The following is a 27,270-nucleotide window of genomic DNA, read 5'->3' as shown; positions in this document are numbered from 1 at the left end:
AGAGGTGGAGCAGAGAGAGGTGGAGCAGAGAGAGAGAGGTGGAGCAGAGAGAGGTGGAGCGGAGAGAGGTGGAGCAGAGAGAGGTGGAGCAGAGAGAGGTGGAGCGGAGAGAGAGAGGTGGAGTGGAGAGAGAGAGGTGGAGCAGAGAGAGGTGGAGCAGAGAGAGGTGGAGCGGAGAGAGAGAGGTGGAGCAGAGAGAGGTGGAGCAGAGAGAGGTGGAGCAGAGAGAGGTGGAGCAGAGAGAGGTGGAGCAGAGAGAGAGGTGGAGCGGAGAGAGAGAGGTGGAGCAGAGAGAGGTGGAGCGGAGAGAGAGAGGTGGAGCAGAGAGAGGTGGAGCAGAGAGAGGTGGAGCAGAGAGAGGTGGAGCAGAGAGAGGTGGAGCAGAGAGAGGTGGAGCGGAGAGAGGTGGAGCAGAGAGAGAGAGGTGGAGCGGAGAGCGGTGGAGCAGAGAGAGGTGGAGCAGAGAGAGGTGGAGCAGAGAGAGGTGGAGCGGAGAGAGAGAGGTGGAGCAGAGAGAGGTGGAGCAGAGAGAGGTGGAGCAGAGAGAGGTGGAGCGGAGAGAGGTGGAGCAGAGAGAGAGAGGTGGAGCAGAGAGAGGTGGAGCAGAGAGAGAGGTGGAGCGGAGAGAGGTGGAGCAGAGAGAGAGAGGTGGAGTGGAGAGAGGTGGAGCGGAGAGAGGTGGAGCAGAGAGAGAGAGGTGGAGCAGAGAGAGGTGGAGCAGAGAGAGGTGGAGCAGAGAGAGAGAGGTGGAGCAGAGAGAGGTGGAGCAGAGAGAGGTGGAGCAGAGAGAGGTGGAGCGGAGAGAGGTGGAGCGGAGAGAGGTGGAGCGGAGAGAGGTGGAGCAGAGAGAGGTGGAGCGGAGAGAGGTGGAGCAGAGAGAGGTGGAGCAGAGAGAGGTGGAGCAGAGAGAGGTGGAGCAGAGAGAGGTGGAGCAGAGAGAGGTGGAGCAGAGAGAGGTGGAGCGGAGAGAGGTGGAGCGGAGAGAGGTGGAGCAGAGAGAGGTGGGGCAGAGAGAGAGGTGGAGCAGAGAGAGGTGGAGCGGAGAGAGGTGGAGCAGAGAGAGGTGGAGCAGAGAGAGGTGGAGCAGAGAGAGGTGGAGCAGAGAGAGGTGGAGCGGAGAGAGGTGGAGCGGAGAGAGGTGGAGCAGAGAGAGAGGTGGAGCAGAGAGAGGTGGAGCAGAGAGAGAGAGGTGGAGCAGAGAGAGGTGGAGCAGAGAGAGGTGGAGCAGAGAGAGAGAGGTGGAGCAGAGAGAGGTGGAGCGGAGAGAGAGAGGTGGAGCGGAGAGCGGTGGAGCAGAGAGAGAGAGGTGGAGCGGAGAGCGGTGGAGCAGAGAGAGAGAGGTGGAGCGGAGAGCGGTGGAGCAGAGAGAGAGAGGTGGAGCGGAGAGAGGTGGAGCAGAGAGAGAGAGGTGGAGTGGAGAGAGGTGGAGCGGAGAGAGAGAGGTGGAGTGGAGAGAGGTGGAGCAGAGAGAGAGAGGTGGAGTGGAGAGAGGTGGAGTTGCCTTTCATTCAACTCCACTCGCATGCTCTGGCTGGCCGCCATTCAGGGGACTAGATCCAGGCTACACATGCAATGCCAATGTTGTTCTGAATATATCAATATACTATGAATATATATACTATGTCCTGCTGCCTCCAGGTCCTCAGGCCTCGTGTCCTGCAGGTCCTCAGGCCTCGTGTCCCACAGGTCCTCAGGCCTCGTGTCCTCCAGGTCCTCAGGCCTCGTGTCCTCCAGGTCCTCAGGCCTCGTGTCCTCCAGGTCCTCAGGCCTCGTGTCCTCCAGGTCCTCAGGCCTCGTGTCCTCCAGGTCCTCAGGCCTCGTGTCCTACAGGTCCTCAGGCCTCGTGTCCTACAGGTCCTCAGGCCTCGTGTCCTACAGGTCCTCAGGCCTCGTGTCCTACAGGTCCTCAGGCCTCGTGTCCTACAGGTCCTCAGGCCTCGTGTCCTCCAGGTCCTCAGGCCTCGTGTCCTCCAGGTCCTCAGGCCTCGTGTCCTACAGGTCCTCAGGCCTCGTGTCCTACAGGTCCTCAGGCCTCGTGTCCTCCAGGTCCTCAGGCCTCGTGTCCTGCTGCCTCCAGGTCCTCAGGCCTCGTGTCCTACAGGTCCTCAGGCCTCGTGTCCTACAGGTCCTCAGGCCTCGTGTCCTCCAGGTCCTCAGGCCTCGTGTCCTACAGGTCCTCAGGCCTCGTGTCCTACAGGTCCTCAGGCCTCGTGTCCTCCAGGTCCTCAGGCCTCGTGTCCTCCAGGTCCTCAGGCCTCGTGTCCTCCAGGTCCTCAGGCCTCGTGTCCTACAGGTCCTCAGGCCTCGTGTCCTCCAGGTCCTCAGGCCTCGTGTCCTACAGGTCCTCAGGCCTCGTGTCCTCCAGGTCCTCAGGCCTCGTGTCCTACAGGTCCTCAGGCCTCGTGTCCTCCAGGTCCTCAGGCCTCGTGTCCTTCCTGCCTACATGACGAGGAGAACATGACTCACACCACCACATGTAATCCATCCCTCTCATCCTTTCTTTTCCCTTCTCCCTTGATGTGTGGTTTTCTCACATCTCTCTCTCTCTCTCTCTCCCTCCCTCTCTCTCTCCCTCTCTCGCTCTCTCTCTCCCCCTCCCTCCCTCTCTCTCTCTCTCTCTCTCTCTCTCTCTCTCTCTCTCTCTCTCTCTCTCCCTCTCCCTCTCCCTCTCCTCTCTCTCTCTCTCTCTCTCTCTCTCTCTCTCTCTCTCTCTCTCTCTCTCTCTCTCTCTCTCTCTCTCTCCTCCCCCCTGCAGCAGTGTAACCAGGAGTTGTCCGTGTTGTCGGAGGTGTCCCGTCAGCCGCGGGGGGGTGAGTGGCTGTGGCACCCCCGGATGGTGGCGCTGTACAAGGGCGTCCTGCAGCACAACGACAGCTCCTCCACCACCCGCGAGGCGGCCATCGGGGCGCTGCAGAACGTCACCGTCGGGGACTCCAGGGTAAATAAAGACCATTAGGACTGGACACCACAGAAGAAGACTCCAGGGTAAATAAAGACCATTAGGACTGGACACCACAGAAGAAGACTCCAGGGTAAATAAAGACCATTAGGACTGGACACCACAGAAGAAGACTCCAGGGTAAATAAAGACCATTAGGACTAGACACCACAGAAGAAGACTCCAGGGTAAATAAAGACCATTAGGACTAGACACCACAGAAGAAGACTCCAGGGTAAATAAAGACCATTAGGACTAGACACCACAGAAGAAGACTCCAGGGTAAATAAAGACCATTATGACTAGACACCACAGAAGAAGACTCCAGGGTAAATAAAGACCATTAGGACTAGACACCACAGAAGAAGACTCCAGGGTAAATAAAGACCATTAGGACTGGACACCACAGAAGAAGACTCCAGGGTAAATAAAGACCATTAGGACTAGACACCACAGAAGAAGACTCCAGGGTAAATAAAGACCATTAGGACTAGACACCACAGAAGAAGACTCCAGGGTAAATAAAGACCAGTAGGACTAGACACCACAGAAGAAGACTCCAGGGTAAATAAAGACCATTAGGACTAGACACCACAGAAGAAGACTCCAGGGTAAATAAAGACCATTAGGACTAGACACCACAGAAGAAGACTCCAGGGTAAATAAAGACAATTAGGACTAGACACCACAGAAGAAGACTCCAGGGTAAATAAAGACCATTAGAACTAGACACCACAGAAGAAGACCAGGGTAAAGAGTAAAAAATGTATTGATATTCTCATTTGGTTCATTACAATTGACTCAAGCCTAGTAACAGACACAGTATTTCTGAGACTGGGAATACATTCCCTGAGATCCATAGATGTCCCTAGAATCAGATACCAAGAACATGCAAATGGACCATATTAAAAAAAAGTCTGTAAATGTGTATTCTACGTTCTTATGGAATGAATGAGATAAAAAAAACACTCAGAATAGGTTGAGGCAGAGCAGGTAAGGTTCGATGCTGCAGGCCAGACAGAAGGTAGTATGAAGCTGTTCCATGGGACTGGTGGTGCTCATGTCCAGTGTGAGGTAGAAGGTCACTGGAATGTCTATATCGATATATATACACTCAGAGAGACAGAGACGGGGGTTAAAAAATGCTCCCATGTCTGCAGAAAAGCAGACATGGGAGCAGATAACAGAAGAAGTACTATGTACCGATTGGAAATACAGTAGATGCTCAAACTAGAGAAGCGTTTGGGTGACATTAACCCTTTCACTACCACACTACAGAAGGTTAACCACTCAAGCCCTAGCCATATTTTCTGAAAATTCGCCTAAAATACATACCTAAGTAAATGGAAGATTGCTCCACTTCTACAAGGTCCATTTATATATTCTTGGTAACTAGCGACATCTATGGATCTCGGGGAATGTATTCCCAGTGTCAGAAATATTGTGTCTGTTACTAGGCTTGAGTAAATTGCAGTGGCGTTGCATGGGTAAAATAACAGGGGAAGCCAAAAAAAAATTATTAAAAAAAAAATTATTAAATATTTTTATTGATATTTTTTTATTTTATTTTATTTTTTACGTCAAGCAGTCACCATGTACACTACAGTATGGCTCTGCGGCCAGTCAAACTTTCTTTTTATTTATTTAACAGATTGCAGAATGGGTACAATACAGTACGGCTCAATACACACAATTGTATAAGGGGATGCAGACCAGAGAAAGACGTTTGTCTTGTTTACATCAGGGTCATTAATACTGCTGGAGCATTGGTTAATTTTTGGTCCGATCTTTCTTTGCACGATTTTGCGCGCCGCGTGGGAGAAAATTCGAGACACATATTCGGTTGCAAAAAGGTGTCCCACGGTCTCCTCTATGGCCGCGAATATTTTCACGCGGATCGGAATCACGGCGCGCCCGTGGGACACTTTTCCGTTTCGGCGAGTTTATTCCACGCTTTCGGTTTTCCTTTTCTAAGCATTTTCGGGGCTACATGTGAATAAGTAAAAGTTGCGGGACGCCCACGATGTTTCCACTGATTGGCTAGGATCGGATTTGGACTCTAGATACATGAATCACATGGTTGAGGCTGGAGAAAGAGACCTACCCCCCGCCTCCTCTCCTCTATAGCTGCAGTGAGCACAGTGAGTCTGACAGTGTGTTAGAGGGAGTGAGAAGGAGAAGAGGGAGACATAAAAAAAAAAAAAAAAAAATATAACACAGATGCACAGATGAAAAAGAATGTAAACTATATTAAAAAACAATTATATATATATATTTTTTTTCATATTTCATATTTGATATTAATTCATATTTTAATAGGGATGCATGGCTTCCGTTGGCTTCCATAAGGATTCGCCACTGGTAAATTGTAATGAACCAAAGGAGAATATACATTTTTTTCATTTATTTTTTCATCTTTGACGGTGAATAACACCAAGCTAACATTGACCAGACGTGAAACATGTATGAGCCACTGAGCTCATGCAGCACCTTCTTGAGATCATGTGTACAAAAAATCTAAGCAAATAAATAAAGGGCTGCTGATTTACAGTGGGTTTACAGTACTGAATTTTGTCATCCAATTTGAAATATGAATATAGACTATAGAATATCAGGCCTATAAATGAGCTTATTATGGCCAAGTCACACATCTATGGATCGGGCCAAATCTCCCCTTTTCAAAGGCAGAGTTCAATCTGGGTTTAGTATCACCAGGCGCCCCTGACAGGGCAGCAAACACGTGAATGAAATCTACTGTAAGTACAGTTACTTTTTTATAATGTAAATTGCTCCGCCATTTTCATCAGATTGCAACATGTTTTATTGCTAGACATTCACAGAAAGGTAGAGAAACTAACTGCGTTCTATGTTATGGTTCAGGTTTGTTCCACCCGTGAGATATGATCCCGAAAATAAAGAGAGAAAACAAAGCTTCATGCTAGAAGTCAGATGATTGACAGGTGCTGGCGTGAGCTGGGAAGTGTAGTTTTATGAAATTCGAAATCCCATCGAAAGTCCTGGATCTCTTCTCTCAAAAGACTACACTCAATTTAGGTTGTGCCGTGTCCTATGCACCTTTTCCCAACTCGATGCGCTGAGATTTCTATAAACTCATATTTCACTAATAACACTTAAAATCATTGGTAAACAAACGTAGTGCTGAAAATATACGCTTTGACTGCTGTCTTTACTCTTGCCTACATTTGAAAAGAAAACGCAACATTAATTCATACGCTCTGTATTGATAGATTTATGGCGTGATATGAATCTCGGCCCTGTACCAGGCCCGTCTGGCTTATGAGGTTAACTCTTTCACTACCACACTACAGACGGTTAACCTTCTGTAGTGTGGTAGTGAAAGCGTTAACCATCTGTAGTGTGATAGTGAAAGCGTTAACTGTAACTGAGGGGTACAATTCCCTGACTGTATTACTAGATAACTAGATACTAGTTAATATTCGGCCACCCAGTACACGGCATAAATATATTATGATGAACACTGTCACGTAGATGAAACGGATCCAACACAAATGTACGAATTAGAAATAGGTCTTTATTTCTACACAGCGATGGTGTGTAGAGCAAGCACTTAATCAAATCAATCACATTTATGAATGGAATTAGTATGCACTTTTATGGCAAGAGTATTCGTCGGTATATCAATAGAGAATGTCCAATCTCTGAAGGCGCAGGTGGTACATATACGACCTGGAATAGTTTAAGGAATAACAGCAATGATACTTTAATGATTATATACTGGATACACTAGAGGGGGTTAATCCGGTCGCTTGTAAGCCGACAGGAGTAGGAAGGGGGGGGGGGTAGAATCCGGCTGCCTCATCCGGCCAAGGGTATCCCAGGTGAACCCACTGTAGTGCCGTTCAATGCGCCGGCGATCCTTGGACCACAGATGAAAGCAGGTGGACTCTTTGTGGGCCGGCGTCATCCGGTCCACGGAGGAGAGACGTGAAGCGACCTCGTCTTGCAGAGCGTCTCCTCACCTTGCGTCCTCTCCAGGGGGGGGGGTTCCAACACACGGCAGTGTCGGGGGTCTTTATCCATGGAATAATCAATGTATACAAAGCATAATCCGTGCCTGGGAAGGCGGGCTGTCGTCGGTAGAATAATCCGGTATACAGGTCCACTCGCTCGTCGGCTCTGGGGCTCCTCGGGTGCAGCTTCACGTGGGGTCAACCACCCTGGGTAAGCAGCCAGTTCTCTGCCCGAAACGATGGGGTACTGACTACGGTAGTATTCTCACCGCACGAAGCACTATATATTAACAGACTATTATTAGCTTAATAGACTACGTCCAACTCGACGATATAGTGCCAAATATGACTATTCAAATATTAATATACACGATGTCTCAATACCGATGGTAAGCCGAACTTGGCCTTACTCCCACACGTGGCGTCGCGGGGAGGCTTTACGTCTGTGACTCTATTGGAGGGTAAGAAACTGGACTGAAAAGGAAGTCCTACTTTAGTAGCGCAGTATATATACGCACTATGAACAAATAGTCCCATTAGTGGTGCGGTAGCCAGATTCCTACGCGGAACTAGGACTTGTTCGTACATGTGGAGCGGTACGTTTGAACTGGGTCTGAGGGGTATGGCAGCCTGGCACCAAGGTCTCGACCAATAGTAGAATGGAGACTATTATGGGATGTTCAGTAGGCTAGAATGGATATTCAATGCATATTGTACAAGGAATATACAAGGGATATCAGGGAATATTAGAGAATATACAAATACAATTAAATATATATATATAAATAAATATATATATTCGGTTTAATCTGGCCCTTCACAACAGCCACCCCCTGATTGGTCCCAGACCTAATCAGTTAAACAGAGACAGATTAATCGCGTTGTCTATTTACACATAAGGGTTTGCTGTAGGGGTCAGTCAACTTCACAAAGTCATAGGGTTGTAGGGTCATGGTCATCATCGATGGTGTCTGGGAGTCGAGGCAGTTCTATGAGCCTCGCCACGGGACGGGTGTAAGTGCGACCCTGGACGAGCACTTCAGCTGCTCGGACCTTGCCGTCGGCACCGGTGATCACTTTGCTTACGCGGCCGGCCGGCCACATAGCTCTGGGCAGTGATTGATCAATAATCATGACGACTGTTCCTTCTGTCAAATTGTCTCTCTCCTTTACCCACTTCTGGCGGGTCTGTAGAGACGGTAGGTAGTGCAGTAGGAAACTGTTCCAAAACTTGTCGGCTAATACTTGGCTGTACCTCCACATTCGTCGGCCGTTCGCTTCTTCAGGCCGGTACATTGTCTGTGGTAATGGAGGATCTAGCCGCCCCATCAGGAGTGTGTTGGGGGTAACTGGGTCGATATCCGCCACAGTCTGGGCCCCAAGTACTGCGTACAGGGCTGTCTTTATGGAGCGCACTTCTCGTTCCCAAGTGCCACCGAAGTGGGGTGCGTTTGGGGGGTTGAATTGGAAATCAACCTGTGCTGGAGCGAGGTGGGTCTTAAGCTCTGGGCCCATAGCTTGGAAGCTCTCTCTCAGCTCTCTTTCGCCGCCTTTGAAGTTTGTCCCATGATCGGACAATAGGGTAGACGGTCTTCCTTTCCGTGATGTGAATCTACGGAAGGCCATAAGGAATGAGTCTGTGCTCATGGTCGGGAGAAGCTCGATGTGTATCGCTCTGGTGGTCATGCATTTGAATACAATACCCCACCGCTTCTCGGTTCCTCTTCCTTTCTTTATGTGCAGCGGGCCAAAGCAGTCCATACCCGTTGAGTGGAATGGCTTGTCACCGATTCGGAGGCGACATGGAGGAAGGTCAGCCATCCTTGGTATGCTGGGCTGCGCGCGCCACTTGCGGCAGTCTAGACATGTTTGCTGGAAGCGTCGTACCGCCTCTCTTCCTTGTAGGATCCAGTAACGACGTCTGATTTCCGCGAAGACTCTTTCTGCTCCTGCGTGATGTACATCCTCATCGTATTTCTTTATAATCAGCTCTGTGACCTTGTGTCGGCTGTTCAATACGATCGGGTATTTAATGTCATCCGGTAGATTGGGGGCTCTGCGTAGGCGACCACCCACTCTGATGAGGGTATGAGCGTCGCTCTCGGGGGCCAGATGAATTAATCTGCTGTCGGATGGGACGGGCTTTCCTCCCTGTAGACAGGCCAATTCATCGGGGAACGAGTCTCTCTGGGCTCGCTGCAGTAGAAGCAATTCTGCTTCCTCGTAGTTAGCTGCTGACATATCAGCGGGGGACTTGCACTCCGGGTGGTACCGCAGGAATGTTCTTTGTTGTGCACTCTCTATGGACGTGCAATCGTCTATGTTAGGGTCGGTGGAGGCTACGGTGCTCAATCCACAGAACACAGACTTCTTATTTTCCACCTCCTCTGGACTTGCTTCCCTCGGGATAGGCATGGGCCACTGTCCTTCCGGGAGTCTTAGGAATGCGGGGCCGTCACTGTAGACATTGCGACGGGTGAGGTCATCCAGGGGCATCCCCCGGGTGATGACGTCAGCTGGGTTCTGTTTTGTATCAACGTAGCGCCACTCTGTTTCTCCGGTTAACTCTTCGGTTAAGTCTTGAATCTCGGTGACTCTGACTCCCACCAAGACTTTGTACTTGCATGAGTCCGATTTGATCCAGGCGAGTACCGTCGTGGAATCTGACCACAGGATTGTTCTAGACACCGGTATGGTGAGCTCACGTTGGATGAGCGTGGCTAGGTGCGCTCCGGCTAGGGCTGCGCAGAGCTCTAGACGTGGGATAGATTGTTGCTTGCGTGGGGCTATTCTCGAGCGGGCGAGGACAAATGCTGTGTAGATCTCTCCCCCCTTCTCTTGGGCCCGTAAGTAGGCTACTGATCCGTATGCGACCTCTGAGGCGTCACTGAAGACGTGTAAGTCCATTTTACATGTCTCTGGCCTCACCGTGGGTGGGAAGTAGCTTCGGCGCATATTAACGCCTGGGAGTGAGTGGAGCTCCATCTCCCACTCTCTCCAGGTGGATGCAAGGTGTGCGGGAATGGGGTCGTCCCAGCCCTGGTCCTTGTCCCACAATGCTCGTACAATCATTTTTGCCCTGGTGGTGTACGGTAGAATACATCCTAGCGGGTCATATTGTCGGGCGAGTGTTGTGTACACACTCCGTCTGGTGGTCGGCGCCGCCGCCGGCCTTCCCTGCTCCGTAGTCAGGGGCTTGTGTCTGTAGTGAAGCGAATCTGTTTTGAATCGCCACACCAATCCCAGGGTCATCTCCTGGGCTTCTCCCGGGATTGTAGCCATCCAGGTCTCGCTGCTGGCTGCCTTGTCCTCGGAGGAGAGGCTGCGCAGTACTTGCGGATCGCTGCTGGCCCACTGCCTGAGATCAAAGCCGCCTTTGATCAATGAGGCGCAGAGTTTAATCAGGAGAGCCTCGGCTTCTTCTTGGGTTGAAAGGCTTTGTAGACAGTTGTCTACGTAGAAGCTGTTCTTTACGCTGTGTCGGACCTCTTCGTCCGCTGCTGGGTCCTCTGCTACATGTTTCTGTAGTGCAAATGTAGCACAGCAGGGGCTGCACGTCGTTCCGAAGGGGAGGACTTCCCATTGGTAGATGGCTGGGTGCTCATCTCCTGGCTTCTCTCTCCATAGGAACCGTAACAGGGGCTTGTCCGCCTCTACTAATCTCACCTGCAGGAACATTCCTTTAATGTCCCCGCTGATGGCCACCTTTTCCTGGCGGAAGCGGAGTAGAACGCCGAGTAGGGAGGGGCCGAGTGTGGGACCGGGCAGTAACTCTTTATTCAGATTTTGGGATCCGATCTGGTAGCTGCAGTTAAATACTATGCGGTCTTTACCGTTGTGATGGACCTTGTGGTGGGGCACGTACCACGATTCAGTGGTCTGGTCAGCCTCTTTAATGTCCATCTTTGTGACGTGTCCCGCTGTGATGAGCTTCTCAATCTCAGCGCGGTATACACTCTCTTGGGCAGGGTTCTTGGCTAAGCGCCGCTCCGTGTTCAGCAGGTACCGTTCTGTGGCGTCTGTCTTGGCGTGGAAAGTAGGCATTCCTTCTCGCCGCAGGAGTGGCGTGGCGTATCTCAACACGCCGTTGACCGGGACTCTCTTGGTCCCTGTCTCGAGGAGGTGAATGGCGTAAATGTCATCTTTAGAGCGAATGTCTTTCTTTCCGTTCTTAAAGGGCATTTGTTCCAAGGTCCATAGCCGCTCTACGTGTTGCAGGAGTGCGGTTTCTCCCTCTGTGACTCGGGAGTGGAGACATCTAGTGGCTGTACTTCGGTTGAGAGATTTGGCGAGCGGGCCTTGGAGAGTCCATCCCAAACGGGTCTCGACTGCTGCAGGACAGCCTCGGGGTCCGGTATGAACCCGGTCTATCGGGACAATGAGGTCTGCATGGTCGGAGCCTATCAACAGGGTCGGCATAGCATTGTCTATGAGTGGGATCGGTAACTTGCGCAGATGTACATATTTCTCCATCAGCTTGGCGACGGGGTATGTGTACCGCGACAGTCCTATTTCTTGGCTGGTGAAAGCGTCTGTAATCTGGTACCGTCGCTCAGGCTGGCCGCTTGCTGCGATAGAGAATGAGACATTCTCGCCCTTTATCGTCTTCAAATCTCGTCTTATTGTCCGAATTGTCATTTGGGTTTCGCTTCCCCGCAGCCCTAGCTGGGCCGCAGCGGAGGCGAGCAGCAGGGTCTTCTCTGACCCGTCATCGAGGACGGCGTAAGTGTCCAGGACTTTATTCTGGTAGCTTAGTGTCACACGCACTACTTTTAGGAGTACTCGGGCTCCACTGCTGCTGGCGGGATCGATGTACATGACGCTCGCTTTGCGGCTGGATGGTGCGGGTGAAGGGCGCCGTCTGTTACTGTCGTGAAGTATGTCCAGATGGGCTCCATCGCACTTGGTGCACCTTTTCTTTAAGCGGCATTCGGCTGCCATGTGTGAGCGCGCACAGCGAAAGCAGCGCTTGTTGGACTTTATCCATTGACTGGCTTCCTCCGCGTTGAGCTTGGGGAAGGAGTCACATTGCGCTAGCCAGTGTTCTTTCTCACAGTAGGGGCACACTATCTTCCACTTCTCCGTTCTGGAGGGGGTACTGTGGCTCCTGCTGCTCGGTACTGACTCCGATTGGTGCATCACGGTCACCGATCTTCTTCCATCATTTAGTCGTCTGGTTCCTTCTCTGGAGCCAGGGGTGCTCCGTCCGAATGTATCTAGCCGTAGGCTGCTGACTTCTCTCGCCAGGAAGTCTGCTAGATCGAGGAGGTTCGGTTCGGGGCCATTCGGGTCTCTGTGGTCCCTCTGCCGCCTAAAGCGCTCCTGACGAGCGGGCGGCAGCTTCTCCAGAATCCTTTCCACATTTGAGTTGGCGTAAAGTTCATGCCTCCCCTTCTCTCTTTGCGCTCCCAACATCCCTACCAGGGACTGCACTCTGATGGACAGGTCGTCCAGTGCTCGATTGTCTATTGCTGGGGGTAAGCGGTCGATGTGTCGGATCTCCTGGATCACGTAATCCCATATGCGCCCATACCTCTGGTCCAATGCTACCAGCGCTGCTGTGTATGGGGTGGTGGAAGTCGCGTAGGCGAGCGCTATATTATGTGCGCGGGGCACCTTTAAGTGCTTCAGTAGGATGGCGTATTTGTGGCGTTCATCCAATACATCCACCAACATGGTCTCCAGACACATGCGGAGTTCTGTATACTGGGCCCGGTTCTCTTGGGTGAAGTCGGGTACCATAGGCGTGCCAATGTATGACGCTGACTGTGGATACATCGGCGAGTGTTGGGGGAGAGGCCTCCTAGGCGAGTCTCCTCCCGCTCCTTGGTATGGGCTGGTACCGGCAGTGTACCATGGCCCGCTTGTCCAGGTGCTGTTCCTCGGTGCGGGTCGTGCGTCGTGCTCACCCGTGTATAGAGTCGGGGGTCTGTAGCGCAGCTCCGCGGGAGTATAGCCTGGGCTGTACCGGACCTCCTGGTCCGGTAGAGTACTGTGCTGTCGTCGGGCGTGGTTCTCCTCCTCTTCCTCTTCGTCTTCAGTTAGGTCATCCAGTGCTTGTAGTCTCTGGTTTAGCCTCTCCACAGGATATGCTGCTCCTTCCCGGTTGCTAGGTCTCGCTTGGACCGGTGGGGGGAGGTGGTCTGTGGGGGGTATAGACCTCGTCTGTTGGTCAAGTTCAGGGTTGTTTACTCGGCTAGGGGATGCCGCCCTGGAGGTGTGTCTAGACGAGTTCCTGGAGCCTCTGGCGGAGGGAGAGGGTGTTGTCCGTCTGATCAGCTGTTCTATTAGTTGCGACTGCTGTCTGTCGCGCGCTGCGTCCCGTTGAGCACCGGCTCGTTCTCGGGCCACATTCTCTTCCATCTGAATGCGTCTTATTTCTAGACGTATCTGCTCGTGTTCGCTTCGCTGCTGGATCTGCAGTCGGTCGCGTTCAGCAGCGGCGTTCAGGCTGATGAGGAAGGCCTGCTGTAGGGTCCTCTCTGCCTCGCTGGGAGAAGGCGGTTGTATAGGGGAGCCTTCCCTCGGGGTACTCCTTGCGGAGCCTTGGAGCTCTATCTCCACGGTGCTCTCCCCGTCTTCTTCCGTGCCGAGTTCTCTCTCGGTAGCGTTGTATTCCTCCCGGGACTCATCGGGGACTACTTCTTCAGTACTGGCGGGGTGTGAAGTCATGTCTGGTTCCCACTGGTCCCCACCGTGAACTTGGTCAGTTACATTAGAACCCGTAGGGGCCTCTATGGTCGGGGTAGTCTGGGCGTTGGGGTTAGACATACTTTTACTTTCTAGTTTTACCGCGTTTACTGTTAGTAGAAGACTAGGTTGTTGACTGACAGCGTAGGCCTCTAAGTACTGAGGGAGCCGTCGTTCGCGCTGCGGGCGTTGGTTAGGAGGATCGTTTCGTGGAGTGTTCATCATAGGCCATTTCAATATTAATAACACTATATTAATATTACACTAATTACCCTCCGGCTCGAAGGACCAATTGTAACTGAGGGGTACAATTCCCTGACTGTATTACTAGATATGATACTTACTACCACTACCTTTGTACTTAATATTCGGCCACCCAGTACACGGCATAAATATATTATGATGAACACTGTCACGTAGATGAAACGGATCCAACACAAATGTACGAATTAGAAATAGGTCTTTATTTCTACACAGCGATGGTGTGTAGAGCAAGCACTTAATCAAATCAATCACATTTATGAATGGAATTAGTATGCACTTTTATGGCAAGAGTATTCGTCGGTATATCAATAGAGAATGTCCAATCTCTGAAGGCGCAGGTGGTACATATACGACCTGGAATAGTTTAAGGAATAACAGCAATGATACTTTAATGATTATATACTGGATACACTAGAGGGGGTTAATCCGGTCGCTTGTAAGCCGACAGGAGTAGGAAGGGGGGGGGGGGTAGAATCCGGCTGCCTCATCCGGCCAAGGGTATCCCAGGTGAACCCACTGTAGTGCCGTTCAATGCGCCGGCGATCCTTGGACCACAGATGAAAGCAGGTGGACTCTTTGTGGGCCGGCGTCATCCGGTCCACGGAGGAGAGACGTGAAGCGACCTCGTCTTGCAGAGCGTCTCCTCACCTTGCGTCCTCTCCAGGGGGGGGGGTTCCAACACACGGCAGTGTCGGGGGTCTTTATCCATGGAATAATCAATGTATACAAAGCATAATCCGTGCCTATGAAGGCGGGCTGTCGTCGGTAGAATAATCCGGTATACAGGTCCACTCGCTCGTCGGCTCTGGGGCTCCTCGGGTGCAGCTTCACGTGGGGTCAACCACCCTGGGTAAGCAGCCAGTTCTCTGCCCGAAACGATGGGGTACTGACTACGGTAGTATTCTCACCGCACGAAGCACTATATATTAACAGACTATTATTAGCTTAATAGACTACGTCCAACTCGACGATATAGTGCCAAATATGACTATTCAAATATTAATATACACGATGTCTCAATACCGATGGTAAGCCGAACTTGGCCTTACTCCCACACGTGGCGTCGCGGGGAGGCTTTACGTCTGTGACTCTATTGGAGGGTAAGAAACTGGACTGAAAAGGAAGTCCTACTTTAGTAGCGCAGTATATATACGCACTATGAACAAATAGTCCCATTAGTGGTGCGGTAGCCAGATTCCTACGCGGAACTAGGACTTGTTCGTACATGTGGAGCGGTACGTTTGAACTGGGTCTGAGGGGTATGGCAGCCTGGCACCAAGGTCTCGACCAATAGTAGAATGGAGACTATTATGGGATGTTCAGTAGGCTAGAATGGATATTCAATGCATATTGTACAAGGAATATACAAGGGATATCAGGGAATATTAGAGAATATACAAATACAATTAAATATATATATATAAATAAATATATATATTCGGTTTAATCTGGCCCTTCACAACATTAACCATCTGTAGTGTGGTAGTGAAAGCGTTAACCTTCTGCAGCTTGGTAGTGAAAGTGTTAACCCTTTGTAGTGTGGTAGTGAAAGGGTTCAAATACATTAAAATACGTGTAAAATGGGGTTGCTCAGCGAGTTGAGATGCATACCACACCATGCATACTCGTTCAGCCGGTTGAGGGTTTGAATCCGGCACCTTTGTCTCTCTCCCCCATATTTCGTGTCACTTCTCACTTACTACTGATTCCTGTTGCGTTTACTTGTACATGAAGTGTGCTCTGCAAAAGTGTGGCTCTCTAAGCGATAGCTTAACCTTCTGTATTGTCGCAGTGAAAGGGTTAACCATTTGGTAGTGTGGAAGTGAAAGGGTTAACCTTCTGTAGTATGGTAGTGAAAGTGTTAACCTTCTGTAGTGTGGTAATGAAAGCGTTAACCTTCTGTAGTGTGGTAGTGAAAGCGTTAACCTTCTAGTGGTAGTGAAAGCGTTAACCTTCTGTAGTGTGGTAGTGAAAAGTTAACCTTCTGTAGTGTGGTAGTGAAAGGGTTAACCTTCTGTAGTGTAGTAGTGAAAAGTTAACCTTCTGTAGTGTGGTAGTGAAAGGGTTAACCTTCTGTAGTGTGGTAGTGAAAGGGTTAACCTTCTGTAGTGTGGTAGTGAACGTGTTAACCTTCTGTAGTGTGGTAATGAAAGCGTTAACCTTCTGTAGTGTGGTAGTGAAAGGGTTAACCTTCTGTAGTGTGGTAGTGAAAGGGTTAACCTTCTGTAGTGTGGTAGTGAAAGGGTTAACCTTCTGTAGTGTGGTAGTGAAAGGGTTAACCTTCTGTAGTGTGGTAGTGAAAGTGTTAACCTTCTGTAGTGTGGTAATGAAAGCGTTAACCTTCTGTAGTGTGGTAGTGAAAGGGTTAACCTTCTGTAGTGTGGTAGTGAAAGGGTTAACCTTCTGTAGTGTGGTAGTGAAAGGGTTAAAGTGACCCGCGTTTAGCTGCGATGTCATAACATCCTGTGATCATCTGATCCCAGTAGAACCTAACCTTTGACCCTTTGCCCTCCTCTCTCTCTCCTCTGGCCCTTAGTGGGCGTCGGTGCTGAGTCACGTGGTCCTGGACCAGGAGAGGATGCTGCCGGTTCTGTTGGACCTACTGGACACGCACAGCGACTCGGAGCTGAGGCCGCTCACCGGGCTGCTCCGGAACCTGGCCCGGCACACACGCAACAAGGACCACATGGGTCAGTAGGGCTGACCTTCGAAAAGAAAATATTGGAATTCGAAGCTTCTGCGCCGAGATTCGATTTTAATTCGAAGCTTCGAGATAAAAAAATAAAAATAATAATAATAATAATAAATATATATATATTTTCTTTTTTATATATTTTATGTTGTGGGACTTGTACAGCACTTTGTTCAACTTTGTCAGTGCTGTAAAGTTTAAACCTTTTAAAATCTTAGACAAACTAAACACTTTGCTTTCATGAAATATTGTAAGCCGTCATTTGAGGCTTTATAAAAGCAGCACAATGAACACAAATCTGTCGGTGCCGAGTCCGACCTCATCTTAAATAACAAACCGCATCGCTTGTTATAGTTAACAAAGAGTTGATTTTGCAAAAACAAAAAAAACATATATATATATTTTTATATTCGAATTTTATTTTCATATTCGAAGCCCATGCCCATCGAACGAAGCTTCGAAGCTTCGAAGTATTTAAGACAGCCCTATGGGACCCGGAACCCGGACCTGGAACAGGCACACACGCAACAAGGAGCACATGGGTAAGACCCGGAACCGGAACCTGGAACAGGCACACACGCAACAAGGAGCACATGGGTAAGACCCGGAACCCGGACCTGGAACAGGCACACACGCAACAAGGAGCACATGGGTAAGACCCGGAACCCGGACCTAGAACAGGCACACACGCAACAAGGAGCACATGGGTAAGACCCGGAACCCGGACCTGGAACAGGCACACACGCAACAAGGAGCACATGGGTAAGACCCGGAACCCGGACCTGGAACAGGCACACACGCAACAAGGAGCACATGGGTAAGACCCAGGGCTTGACATTAACGTTTTGGCTCACCAGCCACTGTGGCTAGTGGTTTTCCAAAGTCACTAGTAGGGATGCACCGATCCGATATTGGTATCGGTATCGGCCGCCGATATCAGTAAAATAGCTGGATCGGGTATCAGTAAAAAATATATATATATCGGATTTATTTTTTATTTTCATTTTTTAAATAAGAAATAAAATAAGAAATAAGTTAACCATTCAGTACATTTATATCTATGTGTTAATCTGTTACATTTAGTTTCACTAAGTTAGGAAAGTAATGTTTTAAGTCAAGCCTGATGTTGCCTTGTTGCACAAAAGAATGATCCCAGTCTCTTCCACACAGTGACAGTGAGGCGTACAGTTTATTAATTGAATGAATGAAGTTTATTTTCTGTCTTTGTTTACAACAAATCAAAAACACACTTGTGATCCTTTACAATTCTTAAAAACTAAATATATTTTAATATAAAAAAATTATAAACGTGGATAATTTTTTATTTTTTTTTTACTTTTTTGGGGGGAAATCTGGACAATGGGTATCGTATCGGTATCGGCGGATACCCAAACCCAGGTATCGGTATCGGGACTGAAAAAGTCGGATCGGTGCCTCCCTAGTCACTCAGAGAGAGAGAGACTCTCATTACGCGCGACGCAAGTAAGCGCACACTGCGTTCCGAGAGAGAGAGAGAGAGAGAGAGAGAGAGAGAGAGAGAGAGAGAGAGAGAGAGAGAGAGAGAGAGAGAGAGAGAGAGAGAGAGAGAGAGAGAGAGAGAGAGAGAGAGAGAGAGAGAGAGAGAGAGAGAGAGAGAGAGAGAGAGACTCTCATTACGTGGCACGCAAGTAAGCACGCACTGCGAGAGAGAAAGAGACTCTTCACTACGACTCTAAAGCGGTGCCGCTGCACGGCCTCGAGCTGGTGAGAGTGACAGAGTTACACGCCACGGCTGAATTCTACCCACAGGTGGCGGGTGTTAATGTCAAGCCCTGATAAGACAGACACCCAGCCCAGCGGTTCGTGGCACAAGTCTCCCCCTGTAATTTTTTAGATGTTTACAGGTTATGAAAGTACAGAATGTAAAAATAATATTTTTTTTATTGAAACTATTTGAAGAAGATATGCTTATTTGAATCTAGTTAAACCTCAAGTCTCAGAGCAGAGAAAAACTGAGAAAATCCAATCTGAAGTTTGGCTGCATTTTTAACACCTTGGCAGTCAGGTACTAGGCATCACAAACAACCTTTTTTAACCCTTTAACACATTGGGTGCCGTTCACGTAGAACTACGTTTCTGTCACCTGACGGTTGAGTGCCGGAAACGTAGAACTGCGTTTTTCTCATGGTATTTCTTTTAATCGCTATTGCCATTCATAATTCAGCGGGGCACCTTGTGCATACTGTTCTGAATGTGTCTGAGCTGGCAGACGGTCTTATACCACCCTCTAACGCCTTCGGCCGCTATTGCACTCTATTAGAAACGGTGTAGTTTCTTTTCTCTACCGAGCTGTGGCGCGGGGGCGGGCAAAACACACGCTTGTAGGGATGGCTTGGACAACTGACCCCGCCCGCCCGTTCATGTGCAATGCCCAATAACGTCGGAGACAGGATCGCTGTGGATAACTGGAATGGCGATCAGATAATTGGATTATCTTTTTTTGCATTACATCAGAGACCAGGTAAGGACTCTATATATAAAATGTTGCGTTGATCTGATATTTTTTTCTACCGCGATTGAAGCTATCTGTTTTATGTGTGTGGCTTTTTACCGTTGGGTGCAGGAGGGGAGGGGGGGGAGCGCCGCGCTACGAGGGCCATTTCATGTATGCACGAGGAAGGATAATAATGATAATCTAGCGTTGATTTCAGAAAGATTCGATAATCAGGCGAAAAATGACAACGTGTTTAGTGTATTCCACCAAAGGGCTATTATCGCGTCTTTTCCTGGGATTACTAAGAATCACCAAAACTATGCTCATATTCAAAACGGTATAAAACGGAAATGTACGGATGACAAAACAATCTGTTTTGTGCATGTTGACTGGAAGCAACTCACTGACAATCGACGGGTGGATATATATATATTTTAAGCACTCGCAAATCTCGCAGTCCCCCCATTGATTAAAGCGGTGGCGTTCTAGCGCCCCCTGGCTCATTAAGCGATGGCGCTGAATGAGTTAAGGGGTTAAACATTCAAATTATGATAATATGGGGGCACTGGTTAAGCTGTTGTGGTTAAGCTGATTCTGCTGGAATATTACCATATAAACAGATGCACAGATAGGTGTGCACACGCACACACAGCATTGATTGATTGGTTGGTTGGTTGGTTGACATTTTATTAATTCCTAAAAAGGGAAATTCATAGTGTTAGCAGCAGCAGCTCAACATTGATATAATATACACTACAAGCTAACCAAAAATTGCATCCAGCTCAGTAAGACCATAATTATAAGCATTTGAGTTGTAAACAAGTATTGTACATTAAAAACGCACGACTGATGGACAGATGTACAGTATAAACTCAGTCTTATACAACTAGGATCAGTGTGGAGGGAAGTGAAACATCTGAACAGAGCAGCCCAAATACAACTGCAGTCTTTGAAGCAACAGTGAACGCTGGATGAATGGATCAAATTCGGAGGCGCCTGTAGAAAGTTCAAGTTTCAAGTTTCAAGTTTCTTTAGTCGTCAGGTCTAATGTTACAAGATCACCTTTTAGTGCAGAAGGAAGGATGACGCCATGTATTCATCTGTTGTAATTCTACCACTGGCTGTTTGTACCAACATTGTGTTGTGTGTCAACTGGCAGAGGAAGGAGGTTGACTCTGAGATGTTCAGAGCTACTGTGGGAGTCAGAATGGTACTGTAGGGAGTCAGAATGGTACTGTAGGGAGTCAGAATGGTACTGTAGGAGTCAGAATGGTACTGTAGGAGTCAGAATGGTACTGTAGGGAGTCAGAATAGGAGTCAGAATGGTACTGTAGGGAGTCAGAATGGTACTGTAGGGAGTCAGAATGGTACTGTAGGGAGTCAGAATGGTACTGTAGGAGTCAGAATGGTACTGTAGGGAGTCAGAATGGTGTCAGAATGGTACTGTAGGGAGTCAGAATGGTACTGTAGGGAGTCAGAATGGTACTGTAGGAGTCAGAATGGTACGTCAGAATGGTGTCAGAATGGTACTGTAGGGAGTCAGAATGGTACTGTAGGGAGTCAGAATGGTACTGTAGGAGTCAGAATGGTACTGTAGGAGTCAGAATGGTACTGTAGGAGTCAGAATGGTACTGTAGGAGTCAGAATGGTACTGTAGGGAGTCAGAATGGTACTGTATGGTACTGTAGGGAGTCAGAATGGTACTGTAGGAGTCAGAATAGTACTGTAGGGAGTCAGAATGGTACTGTAGGAGTCAGAATAGTACTGTAGGAGTCAGAATGGTACTGTATGGTACTGTAGGGAGTCAGAATGGTACTGTAGGGAGTCAGAATGGTACTGTAGGAGTCAGAATGGTACTGTAGGAGTCAGAATGGTACTATAGGAGTCAGAATGTAGGAGTCAGAATGGTACTGTAGGGAGTCAGAATGGTACTGTAGGGAGTCAGAATGGTACTGTAGGAGTCAGAATGGTACTGTAGGAGTCAGAATGTAGGAGTCAGAATGGTACTGTAGGGAGTCAGAATGGTACTGTAGGGAGTCAGAATGTAGGAGTCAGAATGGCAGAGGGATGAGGTTGGCATGCTCTGAGGTTTTAAGAGCTACTGTAGGGAGTCAGAATGTAGGAGTCAGAATGGTACTGTAGGGAGTCAGAATGGTACTATAGGAGTCAGAATGTAGGAGTCAGAATGGTACTGTAGGGAGTCAGAATGGTACTATAGGAGTCAGAATGTAGGAGTCAGAATGGTACTGTAGGAGTCAGAATGGTACTGTAGGAGTCAGAATGGTACTGTAGGGAGTCAGAATGGTACTGTAGGAGTCAGAATGGTACTGTATGGAGTCAGAATGGTACTGTAGGAGTCAGAATGGTACTGTAGGAGTCAGAATGGTACTGTAGGAGTCAGAATGGTACTATAGGAGTCAGAATGGTACTGTAGGGAGTCAGAATGGTACTGTAGGTGTCAGAATGGTACTGTAGGAGTCAGAATGGTACTGTAGGAGTCAGAATGGTACTGTAGGGAGTCAGCATGGTACTGTAGGAGTCAGAATGTAGGAGTCAGAATGGTACTGTTGGAGTCAGAATGGTACTGTAGGGAGTCAGGAGTCAGAATGGTACTGTAGGGAGTCAGAATGGCAGAGGGATGAGGTTGGAATGTTCTGAGGTTTTAAGAGCTACTGTAGGAGTCAGAATGGTACTGTAGGAGTCAGAATGGTACTGTAGGGAGTCAGAATGGTACTGTAGGAGTCAGAATGGTACTGTAGGGAGTCAGAATGGTACTGTAGGAGTCAGAATGGTACTGTAGGAGTCAGAATGGTACTGTGGGAGTCAGAATGGTACTGTAGGGAGTCAGAATGGTACTGTAGGAGTCAGAATGGTACTGTAGGAGTCAGAATGGTACTGTAGGGAGTCAGAATGGTACTGTAGGAGTCAGAATGGTACTGTAGGGAGTCAGAATGGTACTGTAGGAGTCAGAATGGTACTGTAGGGAGTCAGAATGGCAGAGGGATAAGGTTGACGTGCTCTGAGGTTTTAAGAGCTACTGTAGGGAGTCAGAATGGCACGGCTCAATTGTACTGACTTTAAAGTGTGCATTTTAATCTTGTTAACTGTAGGTCAACAGAAGGTCAACGGTACAGTGAAATGTATTGGACGAGAGAAACGGGTCAGCTCAGCAGTAAGAGCACTAGTCATAAAAATAAGATTAAGAAGTAAATAGAAATGGAATAACATAGTAAAAAGTGCAACGCTATATTTAATCAACATCCCATGAGAGGTTATACTGATTATCAGCAGGACCTCGAGTGTTATATTGCTTTTATGGGGGGCGACAGTGGCTCAGGAGGTAGAACGGGTCGTCTGGTAAGCGAAAGGTTCCCGGTTCTATTCCACACTCCTCCTGGCAGCGTGTCGAAGTGTCCTTGAGCAAGACACTTAACTGCTCCCGATCAGCAGGTTGGCACCTTGCATGGTCGCCTCCGCCGTCGGTGTGAATGTGTGAGTGACTGGGTGAATGTGAGGAACAAAAATCTCTAATTAATGGTTATTAATAGAACACCTGTGTTAATGAAGCCTAATTAACAGTTATTTATAGAACACCTGTGTTAATGTACTTAATTAACGGTTGTTATTATTAGAACACCTGTGTTAATGTACCCTAATTAACAGTTATTAATAGAACACCTGTGTTAATGTACCCTAATTAACAGTTATTTATAGAACACCTGTGTTAATGTACTTAATTAACGGTTATTAATAGAACACATGTGTTAATTAACCCTAATTAACAGTTATTAATAGAACACCTGTGTTAATGTAGTCTAATTAATGGTTATTAACAGAACACCTTTGTTAATGAAGCCTAATTAACGGTTATTAGTAGAACACCTGTGTGGCGGAGTGATACATTATAGTTAAAAGTCCCAGTGCTGTTATACTGATTATCAGCACTCCTCTTGTCCAATCAAATTACTTGGTTGGAACTAACCGTTGTATAAACGTAGCACCCTCTTACTATATTATTTACACCAGCTAGACATCATGTGGACTAGTTTGATTGAATTGATTTTTTATTAACAGATTGCAGAATGGGTACAATACAGTACGGCTCAATACACACAATTGTTAAGGGGATGCAGACCAGAGAAAGACTTTCGTCGTGTTTACATCAGGGTCCCCCATTTTCAATTCATAATGACATGTATGACATACACAACATACACATATACAAATATAATCTAATCATCTAATCTAATCTAATCATGACATTTATGACATAGGCCTACATGACATACAGAAATACAGTTCTGTTACATTTGTGACATACAAGATATGCAAATATACAGTATTGTTAAACAGAGATCCTAACAGTAAATATATACATACGAGGGGGAGGGATCAGGGGATGTTCAGGAAACGAAGGATTACACTTGATGCCAATGAATAAGGAAGACAGTAAGGAGACCGCCGTCTCTCTCCTCTCTTCGCTGTCCACGGTATCTTCACTTCAAATGCAACAAACCCAGAGCTCTAACTTTAACTAAACAGTTTAGAAAAGGTCCAGTAGGTATTTACATACTCAAATTAACTATTTATAATCACAACGAAAACCAGCCATATCCTTCAGTACTGTCTGAAACCTGTGGTTTCCAGTAAGAAAGTGTATATATTAATAATAATAATAATAATAATAATAATTCATTTCATTTGTATAGCGCTTTTCAATGACCCAAAGTCGCTGAACTGAATTAACCACCTTCTCTCTCTCCCGCCTTCCAGCCAAGAACGTGGTGAACGCTCTGGTGTCCAAGCTCCCCGGCGACGGCACCCAGAAGGACCCGTCCAGCGAGGTGGTGGTCAACATCTGCGGAGCCCTCAACTACCTGGTGACCGGCAGCTCCCTGGCCGCCCGCGACATCTCCTACTTCAACGGCCTGCCCAAGCTGGTGGGCATCAAGACCTCCCACGACAACAGGTAGAACCACCTTTAACCTTTAACCCTAACCCTAACCCCAGCTGAGCACAGGGTGACAGTACAGCTTGGCCAAATCTTCCTGGACACTTACATTTTCTTTTTTACACTTTTCACTTTACATTTTCACACTTATTACTGTACATTTTACTGGATATTTTTGGCTGGATAGTTGTATATTTAAGATTTTAGAATGTTGGCGGCTAAGTGGCGCAGTGGGCAAGGCGCTCGCCACTAATGCAGGAGATGCTGGGTTTGAGCCCAGCTCTCGGCATTGCTACCAGCTTGGCTGGTCGTTTCTACTAACACAATTGGCAGTGTTAGGGGTGGAAAGCCGGTGGGTGGGGATCGGACGTTGTGGACAGCGACTCCTACAGGTCGGTTGGTGCGCCTGTACAGCGGAAACAGGAAGTATCGGGGGCGGCGTGAGCCTCCCACGCGTTACTCCTCGCCGCTGAGAGATCGCGCTGTACAGGTGAAAAGATGCGACAGGCTGCCTCCTCGAGTACCGGAGGGGACACGTGATGCAAGGCTTCGTCCACATTGCAGCCGGCTTGTGAGAGGCGTGGCCTAACAACGTTCGAGACAGGGGAGGGGAGAATTGGACAATACGAAATTGGGGATGGGAGAAAAACAGAAAATTGGGAGAAAAAGTAGATAAAAAAAAGATTTTAGAATGTTTATTGTTGTTCAACGTGAGCGATCTGTAGTGCCCAATGTCCCTCAGGATTATTAAAGGATTTCTATTCTATTCTATTATATCAATGGAGGCTAAGTATTGTCTATTACTGGCTTACAGTGATCATGGTAAATGGTGCATTTATATACTTCTGCGATACACACACGCACGCACACACACACACACACACACACACACACACACACACACACACACACAGACACAGACACAGACACACAGACACACACGCACACACAGATTGTGTACATATAGATTGACAGTGACTTCTGTGTGTAGACAGTTTCAGTGTAATTGTGTTGCTAGGGAACAGCTTGGACTGTAGTTGACTTCCTGTTGCAGTGTTTGCTCATATCTACAACTGACTGGAAATTAAATGTAATCAATTTAGAATGTTTATGTTGTCAAGTTGAAACAGTCTGTATTCAACAAAGAAAGGTTAGGCAGGAGCCTGTCTGCATAATTACTATATAAAGGGGTGGGACGATACATCGATCCAGATCGATATATCGATCTATTATCAATTATCAAATAGGATCGATGCAACGTAAAAAGATCGATTCATATTGCGATAAGTCTTATTTTGAAAATCCCCTGGTGAGCATATCCGCCCGGCCGGAACAACAGTAGCTCAGTAGCAGCGTGTGTTAACGTTAGACAGTATTGCTTCAGAGTCCGCCTATTTTGCGACCCGAAATAAGTGCCTGTTGTTTTTTCCCCCACAACGGGTCAAATGCATCTAACATGCTTTGCATCCTCACCATTCCTTTATGCCCGCGTCGCGTTAAATACCTAAATTAACGTTGCGTTAGCGTAAGCTAACTAAGCTAAGCTGATAGAGCTATAGAGAGAACAGCAGAGGTCCATTAGGGACTGGGAAGGAGGGGGGTTACTGCATTCTTGAGATAGCCCCACTACCAGGATCTGGCCGGTACTGCACCTTCGGACTCCCAATATGCCTTTTCCAGCCAAAATACAGCTCTGACAGTGAATAGGATATTAATATCGAGAAAGAAATAAGAAAAACAAACCAAAAACAGTGAACAGGAGGTCTATTTGTATTAAAAACAATAGATTGTTTTTCATTTAAATGTCTGGAAGAGCTCAAAAATAAAAATGTCAAATGATATTTCCATTGCCTTTTTTTTGTTGATTTAAATGTTACTGATTGTGCTAAATGGGCATATAATATCGTCTCGTATCAATCGCAGGCACCTGAATCGAATCGTATCGTATCGTGGCAGACTTTGTGATATCGGAAAATATCGTATCGTTGTCCAAAGAATCGATATCGTATCGTATCGTGATGAAGCTGGTGATTCCCACCCTAAGGTGCATACATATAACAGCTTTTATCCAAAGCGCTTTACAATTTGTCCCTCACATTTGACCCATTCACTAACACATCCACACACCAACTGTGGAGGCGACCGTGCAAGGTGCCGACCTGCTCATCGGGACCAGTTAGGGGTTAAGTGTCTTGCTCAAGGTGCCAACCTGCTCATCGGGACCAGTTAGGGGTTAAGTGTCTTGCTCAAGGTGCCGACCTGCTCATCGGGACCAGTTAGGGGTTAAGTGTCTTGCTCAAGGACACTTCGACACGCTGCCCAGGAGGAGCTCCATCTCCCGAGCCACTGTCGCATAATAATACATAGATCTGACCTTTAATAACCCTGAATTAAACAAACATGTGATTGTACTCTGCTGTGTCCAAAGAGCGCTCACGTAGAAGAGAGTCGACCCCCGCTATGAGCCTTTGGTTTGTAGCTCAGGCGTGGATGACTGTAGCTCAGGCGTGGATGACTGTAGCTCAGGCGTGGATGACTGTAGCTCAGGCGTGGATGACTGTAGCTCAGGCGTGGATGACTGTAGCTCAGGCGTGGATGACTGTAGCTCAGGCGTGGATGACTGTAGCTCAGGCGTGGATGACTGTAGCTCAGGCGTGGATGACTGTAGCTCAGGCGTGGATGACTGTAGCTCAGGCGTGGATGACTGTAGCTCAGGCGTGGATGACTGTAGCTCAGGCGTGGATGACTGTAGCTCAGGCGTGGATGACTGTAGCTCAGGCGTGGATGACTGTAGCTCAGGCGTGGATGACTGTAGCTCAGGCGTGGATGACTGTAGCTCAGGCGTGGATGACTGTAGCTCAGGCGTGGATGACTGTAGCTCAGGCGTGGATGACTGTAGCTCAGGCGTGGATGACTGTAGCTCAGGCGTGGATGACTGTAGCTCAGGCGTGGATGACTGTAGCTCAGGCGTGGATGACTGTAGCTCAGGCGTGGATGACTGTAGCTCAGGCGTGGATGACTGTAGCTCAGGCGTGGATGACTGTAGCTCAGGCGTGGATGACTGTAGCTCAGGCGTGGATGACTGTAGCTCAGGCGTGGATGACTGTAGCTCAGGCGTGGATGACTGTAGCTCAGGCGTGGATGACTGTAGCTCAGGCGTGGATGACTGCAGTACTGCACACACGTCCATGACACTGGATCTTTGGTGTTATCGTGTGAAAGATGAATTGCCATAATGAGAAGAGCAGCAGGACACATGTTGTGTTGTTG

General features: G+C 48.1%; 1 protein-coding gene across 1 annotated transcript in view; it reads left to right on the top strand.

Annotated features, from left to right (window-relative positions):
- pkp3b (plakophilin 3b) overlaps positions 1 to 27,270 on the top strand; it is a 69,047-nt gene that overhangs the window by 26,634 nt on the left and 15,143 nt on the right. Inside the window, exons 7-9 of the mRNA XM_084337695.1 lie at positions 2,756 to 2,938; positions 16,421 to 16,574; positions 23,823 to 24,018. Coding sequence (XP_084193821.1) covers positions 2,756 to 2,938; positions 16,421 to 16,574; positions 23,823 to 24,018 — 533 coding nt within the window. The remainder of the gene's footprint in view (positions 1 to 2,755; positions 2,939 to 16,420; positions 16,575 to 23,822; positions 24,019 to 27,270) is intronic.

Source organism: Notolepis coatsorum (genome assembly GCF_963971535.1).
Source record: "Notolepis coatsorum genome assembly, chromosome: 20".
Classification (NCBI taxonomy): Eukaryota; Metazoa; Chordata; class Actinopteri; order Aulopiformes; family Paralepididae; genus Notolepis; species Notolepis coatsorum.
Note: the sequence above shows the minus strand (reverse complement) of the source record. Positions and strands in the feature narration are given on the sequence as shown.